Raw genomic sequence first — 12858 nt, forward strand, 5'->3', positions numbered from 1 at the left:
TTCCTCCCTGTAGATATTATTAAAATGGCAGTAAAGGCCTCCTCCTATAAAAACTGGGTCTCCTTCCCCTATAGAATAAATATTTAAGGGTTTAGTAGCAGATGCTGAGTTTTCTAAACTCTGTCAGCTTGGCCATGTGAAGGGAAGGCCATTCAAGAGGGGTTCTTAGATTCTTTCTTGTTACTGATCTCATTTTACTCTCAATTATCCAGCCTTCAAGACCATAATCAGACGTCTAAGAATAGCTTACAAAAGCAGGAGTCCAGCCCAAGTATTTCTGCAGCACTGCCAACAAGCCCTGCCGAGTTGCCATGCTTGGGTGGAGGAATCAGGTCACAACCAGCACATGGTGTATATGACTCTCTACTTGACTAATTCCTATGATCCTGGTTGCCAACAAAGCAGGAGGTTGGTTATACAGAGATGGAAGAAGAAAAGCAAATTCAAATGTTACATTGGCTAAAAGCTGCCTTTCCGTACAGAAGGGCTTTGTATCTTTATTTGTAACCAGAAATCAAAAATTCATTCATCTGAACACAATTACTCAAATTCAGGATAATTGTAAAGCTTTCATTGTAAGTGCCACCCTGGAAAAAAAAAGAATCATTAAAATCTTCTGAGGTCCAAATGTCCACATTCACAGAGTATTCTTTCTTCCAATGTGTCTATCATAGGGGTGGGAGAGAAGCCTTAGAAAAAATAAAATGAAGAAACCATTTTAGTTATATTTTCTTAGCAAATGTCACTTTCCAGGTGTGTGGAGGATAGCAGGTCAGCATTTACACCTGAGTCACATCTGCTCACACGGTAAAGTGCTGCGTTGACATTAGACCATGGAAAAGTGGCCAATAAATCTGCACAATCCAAGCAGAAAACAATAAATTACTACTGATATATAATCAGGAGTAAAATCATTCATCCACCGAAAGGACAATATTACTTTATGTTAGAAAACAAGAGAGACAAAGTCAAAGAGAGGATTGTCAGTTTATAGCTATGTTAGTCAGGACACACAGGCCAATAAAACTATGAAGTCAAAGAAATGAGCCTAGTCATATAGGTGGTATAAGGTTGATCAAGAAAGAAAGAATTCAGGAGTGTGTAGATGTTGAGGAAGTGGCAACTTTTAAATATTCAGAGACACATAAGTACATATGAATACACATATTTGTGCAGGTGTATTGATTAATTTTTCCAAATTCTTTTAACTCATAGAATATCAACCACTACATACATACTGCAACAGGTATGAAGGAGGAGTTGGTAGGTGTAGTATAACCAATTTAAACTTATCTCTGACTAGCTTACAAATAAATGAGACTTAGACTATGGTTATTTTTGCTTGGCTTTGACAATTACTGGGGAGTAACCCCTAATCTACTTTTCTAAGTGCTGGCTGGACTACCTCTCTAGTGCTAGTCCTCAAATATTTGCTGTTTCTCTTGGCCATGTGCTCATGGTACATTTCCCCTCATGGTGCTTTTGCCTCATTCTCCTCTCTCCCCTGTCTTCTCCGCCCCTAACCAGATAACTCAAAACCCATCTACCTCTAATCCTTCCAGTTATTGGCTGTACCCATTTTTATTTAACCAATTGTTTTAAATTAAGGAACAAGGTTTGCACAACAAAAGCTAGTAAACATGAGAAATCACTGGTAGGGATAGACCTTAGAGTACAGAATTTAGCATCACAAAACATAACAACAGACCAAACCTCAACAGGTATGGAGAGAACGATAAAAAGATCAATGAGTATGATAAGTGAGGTAGCAGTTATATAGTTATATATATACAAGCCAGAGAAAGATAATGGATGTTTCATCGTGAAGAAATGAAAAAAATGACTGAGAATATAGACATGATTAAATTAACTTCATTTAAATATTATGCATGGATATATTGTTGAAACAACTCATGGCACTCCATTGTTATGTATAATTTTATTGTTGGTATATATCAGTTTTAAAAGATTAGTTTTAAAATGGCTATTTTAAAAAGTCAGCACAAAGAAAATCATGAGTGACTAGAGGTAAGGGTGACTTCAGATAGCTGAGAAATCCCAGGAGAGTTGGCAGGACTGTCCAATATGAGACCCAGATTCACCCTTTCTTGCTTCCAAGATCAAAGAAGATCAGGTGTTTCAGGGTGGTATGGCCACAATGGGCATCTATTTTCTGACAAATGGTCCCAAGCTGTCCAAACCTACTTTATGAATGTAATTCTTATTCATGATCCTATATGATTTCAATTCAAATTTCTATTCCCTTTTCTTAAGATCAAAAGGGGCACTAGGGTGGGTCTGGGGTCCAGGTGGGATCAGGGCAGCAAGTGGAGTGAGTCACACCAGCCAAATTCACACAAAGTTGATATCCTAAGACAGGGCAGTGAGAGCAGGGACACGGTAAGAATTTTTAAATCAGAGAAACCCAAGCTGGAATCCTATCTCTACCGGCTACTACTCTGTGGTGTTTGACAAGCCTCATGACTATTGTGCATCTGCTGCTGTTTTGTGATGTTTTGTAATGATCAGTAGTTCATGGTGTCACTTAGAGAGTTAAATAAAATAATTTCCAAAGAGCTCCCAAAAGACACACAGGGAGTACTGGGTAAACAGTGATGACAATCCCTTTTACTTCCATGTAAGATGGCTCCATAACCACTATGTAGTAATGGTTAGTCTTGCTAGGATTCTAAGTACTAGGACTACTGCTACTGTCCACTTCTTCAACTTTATGGGAGATGGTTCAGTGCCCCACAGTTCAGCCACCCTCTGACCTGGAGGTCACCAGGAGTCTCAGTGCTGACCTCAAGTATGTGCTCAGAATTGTCCCAGGCACACCCTGGAAATCTGGAGTATAAGCTTGGAGATTCTTGGGCAGGTGAAAAGTTAATAAACTCAAACTATAATGCTTTTGATGACATTCAAGATTGGGGGTCTTTTCTTTCTACTTGAACCTGTATTTTGTTTGGGGGGTTTTATTTATTTATTTATTTATTTATTTATTTTTATTTATTTATTTATTTTTCATCCCCTATGATTTGTTTTCCCTTCTGAGAAGCTGTGGGTTAGGAAGCTATTCATTAACTACTCCTGATTCTAATTTTTCATAAGATTTAATAGGGATTAAACTGTCTCTTTGAAAAGGGAGACTAAATGCCTGCAAATTCTATGAATTGACTTTCTAATTGTTTCCATAATGTTTTTCACATGATAATGTGGCTAAAAAATAATTTTAATTAAATGTTAAATGTATTTTTAGCACTTCACGGATCCTAAGGAGACTGTTTCCTTGTAGGGAATATATTAAGAACACAACATTCTTCTCTAACCTCATAATTATTATGATCAGGGAAAAGCCCTTAATACATTCCGTTGCAATTAAATCATGTGCTCCATACTGCTTGAGATCTGTTTACAAAGCAGAAATGAATTTTCCACAGCTGGTTGCCTGTGTCCAACCTTTGCACAGCACAACAGCCATGTATTTGATAAAATAACAAATTTGAATTTGAAATTCAGAGCTTGAATATCTTTCCAAAAGTTCTCATAACATAAAATTTTTAATTTTTTTTCATAAAAGCCTATCAATTACATATGTGTGAGGATGACACCCAAGCAGGTGCTATGTAGAATCTCTGTGGCTTTACCCACCTGTATTTTTAGAAAACAGCAAGTATTTTTCTTGTTCTGCATACATACCATGGACATTACCACTCAGTCCCTGTGAGGATTACGATACACTGTGAACAGTATTTGGTAGAATGGATATTTCCTATGATAGTCACAGATGAGGTTTTGCCTGAATTAATAGCTGGAAAGTTCTTCTGTGAAATGAGTATTTGCAAGAAAGAGTCAGGAGGTATAGAAAAGGGGGAAGAGGAAGGAGGAAGAGAAAAAATCATTTAAGTCAAGGTCAAGGCAATGTCACATAAATCAGATTTCATGGTCCAATCATGCCTTCATTATGAATAATCATCAGAATTTTGATTGATTAAATTAGGATTTTAAATCTTCCAAGTGGCATTTGATTGATCCTGATGCTATGGGTGTGCTGGACCTTCTGTGGGTATAGAACAGACATAATAAAGACTAGATCCTCAGCAGCGTCCTGAACATTGGCTGCCATTATTCTGATTTTATGAGCGAAACTGAAGTGGAATGACCTTGTAGTTGACTTTAAAAGTCGAGCAGAAGAGTTTGAGTTAGAACCCAGGCCTATCTCCTTCTGTTCCCTCAGCTATATCTCCCTTCTCTTTGGCTGACATCTTTACATCCTAAATCTCTCTTGAAAATACTCTCGAACAGTGAAAGTTCTCAGAATGCTGTAGTTTGTTTCCACGGGGAGAATATGTCTCCTTAGAACAAACTCCTCTTAGCAGTTTTCCATTTCTAAAGACCATTTGAAGGTTCTCTGTTCAGAGCTCATACACCTGTCAAAAGATACCATGCGATCCTCCCTAGGGATAGCTAGCATTTGCCCATCTTTCTCTGAAATTGAAATGCAGGAGCTCTCTCAGTCCTAGTCCTTTAGATCTTTGGCTGTCAGTGATAAAGTGTCTCCATGGAATTACAGAGACAAAGCTCCAGGACTGTCAGTGGGCCCTTTATCAGCTCCTTGGTGGTGATAGACAAGTTTCTGGGTTGTTTTTATTTTGCATAATATCATGGGAACCTACAAGATGTAGGAGGAAATACCTTTCTTAAGTCACAGGCTCTAAAGGAAGACAGCCAGACATCACCCATCTGGCAGCCAGATTCCTTCAGTCAGAGACACAAAAGTAATTTTGGAAGCCTGTGAAGGACATCACAATATGCCTTGCCTTTTTTTTTTTTTTTTTTTTTGTTCAGTAGGGAATTTGAGTCTCTTTTCTGTCAGCCAACTTGCAGTATTCTTAAGATGCCCTGTATAGAATCAAACCAGCCCCAAGTGATCATACTCTGCTGGAATTAAAGGCTCCTCTCTGAATCCCAATTCATCCTCCATCCACTTCATTTTATGAACTTGATTCTGTCCTTTTGAGGGTTTGTGTGACTTTGACACTCACTTGGTGCTGCCTGGAATCTAGGAAGTGTGTGCTCTCTACCAAGAAATTCTAAAATGTTGCAGTTTTATGAAGACACGATACTGCCACCGAAATCATTTGTACTTGACTTTCCTGGGTAAGCCATGGGCTTGTGGTATAAGGAAACTCCTGGTTTTTAATGCACCTTGCCCTTTTCACAGGGAAGGGTGGTTATTTTTATTAACATTCTTCCCATAGAATTCCGGAAGCTGGAAGATTGCCATCGGACTGTACTCCAGCTGCATCCTTACCTTTTCATCTCTGGAGTTATCCACCCATTGCTGGTCTCCTTGAGATGAAGCCACAGTTGCCCTACCATCCCAGCCAATAGCTAACAAGGCCATACACTTATGGAGTACACCAGCCCATTTTCAGGACTCACTATCGTCAGTTTCTCATTTCATCTGTCAATTATTGACCCACTTTATCTCATATCTCTCAGATTAAAATGTGCACATATTCTATGTACCTGGAACACCTGTAACCACTGCTCTCTATTGACATCTTCAGGATTCATGCTAGACATTCTCTTTCACCTCTCCATGTCCCTCATCTTTGTGTAACCTGCAATGACACTCCTAGGATGAATATTATGGGCCACACTAATAATTACCATTGCTTTCTGATTTGTTGTTGGATTTGGCCCAGGGAAAACCAGGAAAGTTTTGGGATGCATTGGCTAGAGACTGAGATCCAAGCTTCTAAACAACCACAGCCCCTCTCTTTTTTGCCTAACATGCACTTTTAATTCTTTCCTATTCAATCTCTTCCTCATCTTGTAAGCCTAAAGTTGGCGATGGCTGTCTACTGTGGCTGGTCTTGGCTTGTTTTATCCTTTATTGAGTCTATTTAACACTAATAATTCCATATAAGTCATCTCTTCAATAAACTCTTCAAGTTACCTTGTTGTAAGTCCCATATTTTCCCACAAGGACCTTATGTGTCCTGCTCATAAAATTAGCTTCCATTCATTCAATAAGTAAATATATTTCCAACTTGTATTTGGTGTATTATAGTCATTAGCAGCACAGTGGGTATCAAAACAGAGGATCTGACTCTGGGAAGCTTACAATGTTGTGGAAAGTGTGTGAAAACAGTTATAACAAACAATGGTGGTAATGAGGATGGTGGCAGCGAGGAGAACACACAGCATAAGGACCTGTGGTTCATTCATAACATTCTAGCTGTTGTTATAACTCACATGCACATCTTCCCCTATTTCAGAATAAGGTTTTGGATGGTAGAAATTGAAAGCATTTTCTCTCCCTCCGTGACAAAGATATAGGCCAGATCAAACCAGATTAAAAGTAGATAAAGAAAACATGGTTATTAGGTTGCAGCTATTAGGTAAGCAAAGCAAGGGATTATTATAGAAGTTCAGGCGAGGAGTGATGCTGTGCCAGATAGAAGCTGGGATTGTGTCCATACATAGTCAAGAACTGAGCCCCTGAGTGGGCACTCTTGGGATGGTTGCTGGAAACCTGGAGATGAGGAGGGATGATGTGTTAGCCTGAGTTTTTTCTGAGCTGGGAGAAAGAGGACAAACAGGTTTCCCAGATTGTGCAGGGGATGAGCAGGGGTTCCAGCCTAACAGAAATGAAGTTCCTTCCACCTTTCTGTCAGTTTTTTAGTCTTAGCCTACTGCTCAGAATGTTATGGGAATTCAATAAACATTTCCCCAGTTGAATTGGATTGAACCTTAAAAACATTTATGGACCTCAACCCCAGCCTGCCCACTATAACTTTTATGTTATCAGGCTGGAGGATGGTGAAATCTCACACGTTTTTAGCTCCTGGGTAAACCAATAACATGCTTTACTGATTTAGAAACAAATTCACTATACAGGAAAAAAAAAAAAAACACTTGAACACAAGTGAAGCGTTTGATAGCTCTTGTCAGTTAACATGTGATGCTTGATACTTGACAGTAGGCGTAGGAGTCATTCACTGTCAGTGATAATGAGCTTTCTTCTATGCTTCTCTTTCCTCACTAGTCTGTATTAGTGGTTTAGTGGGACCATGGCTAACTTTTCCCTGGGGAACCTCAACTTCACGCCTGAATAAGGAGTTTAAGAAATTAGGTAGAATGTATCTTTTACTAAAAGTTTTTAAACCCTTTAAAATTTTGAAAATTTTAAAACATCATGGAGAAAGTCCTGGACAACGGAGGTCTCAGGAACAGTTGTAACAGCCAATTTATGGATAAGCAGCAGAAGGGCACTGTTGATGTGCTAAGTTGATCATCATTCCATTCCTCCACAAAATTATTGGTTAAAACAATCATTGTCTGGAGGCAGTATAAAAAAATTCATAGCTGTAATAAATACAAGATGAGAATCAGCAATGTTAAGATGGGGCCAGCAAGCCGGGCGGTGGTGGCACACACCTTTAATCCCAGCACTTGGGAGGCAGAGGCAGGCGGATTTCTGAGTTCGAGGCCAGCCTGGTCTACAGAGTGAGTTCCAGGACAGCCAGGGCTACACAGAGAAACCCTGTCTCGAAAAAAAAAAATGGGGCCACCCTTTACCTGAAACCCCTTAGAGCATGTGTGTTTAGGACAGGTATGAAATAGATAGCCTCTGGGGTGCTAACTTTCTTTATAATCATTACAACAAATATGTGACCAATGACTTCTAAAGTCTCCGGACTGAACAGAAGCAAAGTAGATATATTTCAAACCAGGAGAGTGGAGGAAAATCAACCCAGAAGGGGACAAGAGAGATAGGGGTGGCAGAGTGAGGGGAGGAGAAATCTAAAAAACACAAGAGAATAAGAGCTAACCCTTCTCAGGTAGTGTAATCAAATCTAATTTAAAAAATAACCATTATCTGGATAAAGAGATTATAGTCTCCTGCTACAACTCAAATATTTCCAAGACAGAGTTTGAAAACACTCAGAGTATAAGAACAAGAGATGTAAAATGATGGAGAAAAAAGCAGTGTAGCGTTCTGCATAAAGAAGCAGCTGGACCATCTTACCTGTAGGAGGAGTTGGATTAAGTACAGAAGAAACACAAAGTCTAAAAAGCTCAGTAACCATGAAAAACACTAAATCATTACTTGGCATTTTTATCAGAAATAAAATATCAGGACAGAAAGTATTGCCACACATGAAGAGGACCACTACAAATCAATAAAAGTTCAATCTACCAGGAAGACAAAATTTTAAGTTCATGTATCTCTTAGAGCATAACTTTAAATATATAGAAATATATAGATTTGAAATATATAGAAATAAAGAGCTATAGAATAGCTATGAAGTAGAAAGCCCATTGAAAATCACTGATTTTCATTTTTGTCTATACCTTCCCAAACTTATAGGTCAGATGCATAACAAGTCAATAAAGAGTTATAAGTTTGAAGAACCTAGTAAAACATCAGGTCTGGTGACATGCCCAGCAGACTAGACATGCATTCTTTACAAGCAGTGAGTATGGAACATTTGTAAAAGTAGCCATGACAATAGGCCATGGAACAAATCACAACAAAATTCAAAGAATTTGTGCTATGTAGCCCACATTGCATGTTAACTATATTAAAACTTAATAGTAAAAAAAAAAAAAAAAAAAAAAAAAAAAAAAAAAAAAAACAAAAAAAAAAAAAAACAAGGAAACTCCATATTTTTTAAATTAAAGGTATTTATTATAAAACACAAGTTTTGATAACATGTTCGACCTAGAAGCTAATAAACATTTAAAACTGAGAATCCATGAACACTCTAATCAAAACTGGTAAGACTGGAGTCTTAGGAAGTATGCCAGAGACAAGGAAAGTTTGCAGGGTAATAAACCAACCAATTAGCTCAAGTAAGAAAACAAACCAAAGAAACAAGAGAAATGATAAATATTAAACAAAAATCCACTGAAAAAAAACTACTAGATAATAAAAGTATTCCTAAAGCTCCAACATGTCTTTCTTTCCCCTTGGAAGATAAACAAAAATGACAAATTGCTGCCAAGAGAAGAGACACTGATAAGTTATGTCATATACAAAGAAAGAGAAAAGACATCACTGTAGAATGGATGACCTTATCAAAGGGGGGGAATATTACTGATAACTTATTACTGATTGTTTTGAAGATTGGTCAAAACCCACACATTCCTAGGAAGCCAATTTCCAAAGATTACCAAAACAAAACATAAAACTTAAATATCTCAATAACCATGAAGGAAATTGAATCATTATTTAACATTTTTATCATAACAAAATTATCAAACCTAGGTAGTTTTATAAAGTCCTATAAAATAACCAGGAAGAGAATTTATATCTATTATGCAGGCTAATCCAGAATATAGACAACAAAATACTCCATCTTATGACTTAAACTTATGTGTGTTTTTCAATTTAAGCTGAATAGCTTCAAGCAGAAAAAGGCAACTTTTGACTATAAATGTTTTATAACACCATAAGGAAGAAAGAAAACTACCAAAACATGGGGAATACCGTATTATGAATTTATTTTAATTTTTATTTTTATGTGTATGGGCATGTTGTATGAATGCATGTCTATATACTATGTGTGTTTCTGGTGCCTCCAGAAACCATAATTGGATATTAGAGTCCCTGAAACTGGGGACACAGACAGCCACCATGAACTGGGTATCAAACTTAGGTCCTCAGGAAGAGCAGCCAGTTAAGTGCAGTTAACTGTTGAGCATTCTCTTCAGCTCCTGTACTACAAAATTTTAAATATGTTACAAAAAACTCAAATAAAAGCAAACCATCAGACCATTTTCATGAACAACCACAAAAATCCTACAATGTAATACTTTTGCATCTTCCTCAAATTAATATGCAGATTGATATAATTATGGAAAAAAAAATCCAAAAGTATTTTTTCAGGAGAATTAAAGCAATTCTGAAGTTTATCTGGAAGACCAGATGGCTAAGAATAACCAAAACACAACTTGGAGGAGAAGAAAGGGGAGGAAAGAAGATGAGAAGGGAGGGGAGAAGGGAAGGAGAGGGAGAAGAGAGGGGGAGAGAAGCCCCCTCTGCCAGATGCCAAGTAGTAGAGACCTCAAACTAGACCACTGACTCATTGCAATAGACATTTGTAAGTCAAGATGTGTGTGCCAAAAGGGTAAACTGTGGGACACACAGTAACATACTACAGCTTCCATGAGGAGATGTTTTCGTGCTTTATGTTTTGTTTGTAGGGGGCAGACGGTGTGTGTGTGTGTGTGTGTGTGTGTGTGTGTGTGTGTGTGTGTGTGTGTGTGTGTGTGTGTTTTGCAGGGGAGAGTGCAAGGGCAAAGGGTGGATATGAGGGGATTGGGAGATGAGCAGGTTTGGGGTAAATGTTGTGAAATTCATGAAGAATTAAAAAGTCTTTTTTAAGCAATAGCAATTTACTCAGGGTGGTGTTAACATGGAGGTCAACAAAGAGATCACAGAGACAGACTTGTCCCCAAGCAACCCTTCACACTCAAGAAAACTTGATAGATGACATTGATGCTGCAGATTACTGGGACAGAGCACACATTAAAAACATTTTCTAGGCAACTGAAAACTGAAAACAGAAACCTACCTCGAGAAGAACCAATTCTATTTTTTGATGTGTGGAAACATTAATGATGAAAATAGAAGCTTTAACTTTTCAGAACACAGGAGGATATTTTTATAGTATTAAAGGAGGTGAAGCATTTTGAATGAAACATGCATAGCCCCAATCATAAGGAGAAGTTTCACAAATCCAACTGCATCAAAAGTAAGAACATATGTTCAAGAAAAAAAGGTGAGCCACAAACTTGAATATATATATATATATATATATATATATATATATATGTATGTATATCCCATAGAAGGTTAGTATCAAAAACATATCTTCTGTAACATATCAATATGAAAGAAAAAAATTATAGAAACACTTAATCTCATTACTAACTTGAAAAATTGAAAAGGAAATAATGTTTGACACTCACTAGAATAGCAAAATGTTTTGACAATAACAGATGTGGAGAATATATGAGTCAAAAGGAAAGCTTATATACTCACTATGGCCATGTAACTTAAAAGGAAAATGGTTTTGAATTGAATAATAAAAGTAACTGCACATGCTCTGTAGCATGGCCATTCTACTCCAACATTCTGAACCTTTAGAATGTTGATAATAACATATGTTTATAGAAACCTGGAATGATCTAAATTCCTAGTGTCAGAAAAAATAATAAATTAATACAATGAGATAGGATACAACAAATTTAAAAGGATTATATAACAGCAATGTATGTTAGCAGTTAAGTCTTACATACATCTAAGTGAAAAGGATAAGATGCAGAATACATTTAGAATAGACAGTTCCAGCCATATTGAGTGTGTACATCTGTGTGCACATGAGCACATATGCTGTGTGTGTGTGTGTGTGTGCTTGTGTGTGATAAAACTACCAAAAAGCAAGAAGTGATCAGTACATGAGCAAGCCATAACTGTGAGTCCTTGGAAGGCAGAACAGAACTGCAATGAAAAGGAAGGTGAGAGCATGGCTTTCTCATGTGCCAGGAACTGCTTGCTGCCTTGCATTGAATGATAGACTCTTCATGGCATCAGCTTAGTCATGCACATGTAAGCTCTCTGCATTCTTCTCTGTCTGTCATGCATTCCACAATAAAACAATCCATTGGACTGCCAGATGCTCCTGAGCTGCAGCTATTCCTCCATAAAATAGTTGAAGCAGGTGTCAAAGGGTGAATTAGAGAGGACATTTCCCCGGGCTCTGATTTGATCCTGAAACTTGGACTTTTTGTTCCTTGAACCTGTAATTCCTATTCTACTCTTAACCTAGTGTTAGCCACCCTTTCCTAAGTTTTGTCATCAAGGTTAAGACATTCCTAAACCTCTCCCACAGCCTGACATATAAATCTTACTGGTCATGGTAATATGGCATAGGTATTTCTTCCTTCTTTGCCACTTCAATTAGTAGAGAGAGCAGGTTAAAGAATGTGGGAGGGCACCAGTGGTTTCTGAACAGCTATTCAGGCATGCTTGTCAAATAGCACACTCAGAATTTTCCCTCTTCTCCACAGGAGCCAGTCTGCGTGATGACTTGTACAAATACTTCTTTTTCCATCATTCCCATGGAGACACCATGACTGCCATGGATCCGAAGCAGATGAACGTTGCTGCTGCTGTTTGGGCTGTTGTTGCTTATGTTGTTGCAGACATGGAAGAAATGCTGCCCAGGTCCTAAGGAGAACAAGAAGGAAGGACCTTGTTCTCTGTAACCGTAACCGGGAGTTCCCACTCTAAATCTTCACAACACCCATCTTCACGAAACAGTATTATATACTTAATCCACAGGGCACAGTTTTCTTTATACCTTCTGTTATACATCTTTCCTTGATATTTTCTTACCTGTTTCTAGAATAAGTAATGATCCCCACTGCACCAGCTTGAAATTATTTTTTCCAGCTTAAAAATAAACAATAAATATCTGAAAAGCTTCTGATTTTCCTCATTAATTTATAAACATGAAATTAAATGTAATAAGACCTATTTGTGGTTTATAATATGGAAAGAGGAGAAAATTATGTAATCTTAATATTTTAAGTGGATATGTGAAGAGATTTGAACATCTAGTTTGTACATTTTTATAACATATTTTATGGACTTTTCAAATTGGTAAAAACAAGTTTATATTTATAAAACAAAGATCAACACTATATATATACTTTCAGATCTTTTAAAAATGGGTATAGGGAGCTATCACTAAATAAATGACATTGCCATTTAACATGTGTGTTTTATATGTTTCAGTTTCTCAGAGGCATGTTTTACAGCTACTTTTCAGAGGT

General features: G+C 37.4%; 1 protein-coding gene across 6 annotated transcripts in view; it reads left to right on the plus strand.

The window, feature by feature from the left end:
* Positions 1-12507, plus strand: part of Cpq (carboxypeptidase Q) — a 435354-nt gene extending 422847 nt beyond the window's left edge. For 3 of the 6 annotated variants that reach the window (XM_076911241.1, XM_076911245.1, XM_076911242.1), the window contains 2 exons: positions 213-408; positions 12091-12253. In XM_076911241.1, coding sequence (XP_076767356.1) covers positions 213-408; positions 12091-12106 — 212 coding nt within the window. In that variant the 3' untranslated portion in view covers positions 12107-12253. Of the gene's footprint in view, positions 1-212; positions 409-12090 lie in introns of those variants that run through there. The other 3 variants (XM_076911247.1, XM_076911248.1, XM_076911244.1) reach the window with 3 other exon arrangements.
* Positions 12508-12858: the final 351 nt, after the last annotated feature.

The sequence above is a fragment of the Arvicanthis niloticus genome, chromosome 13 (genome assembly GCF_011762505.2).
Source record: "Arvicanthis niloticus isolate mArvNil1 chromosome 13, mArvNil1.pat.X, whole genome shotgun sequence".
Lineage (NCBI taxonomy): Eukaryota > Metazoa > Chordata > Mammalia > Rodentia > Muridae > Arvicanthis > Arvicanthis niloticus.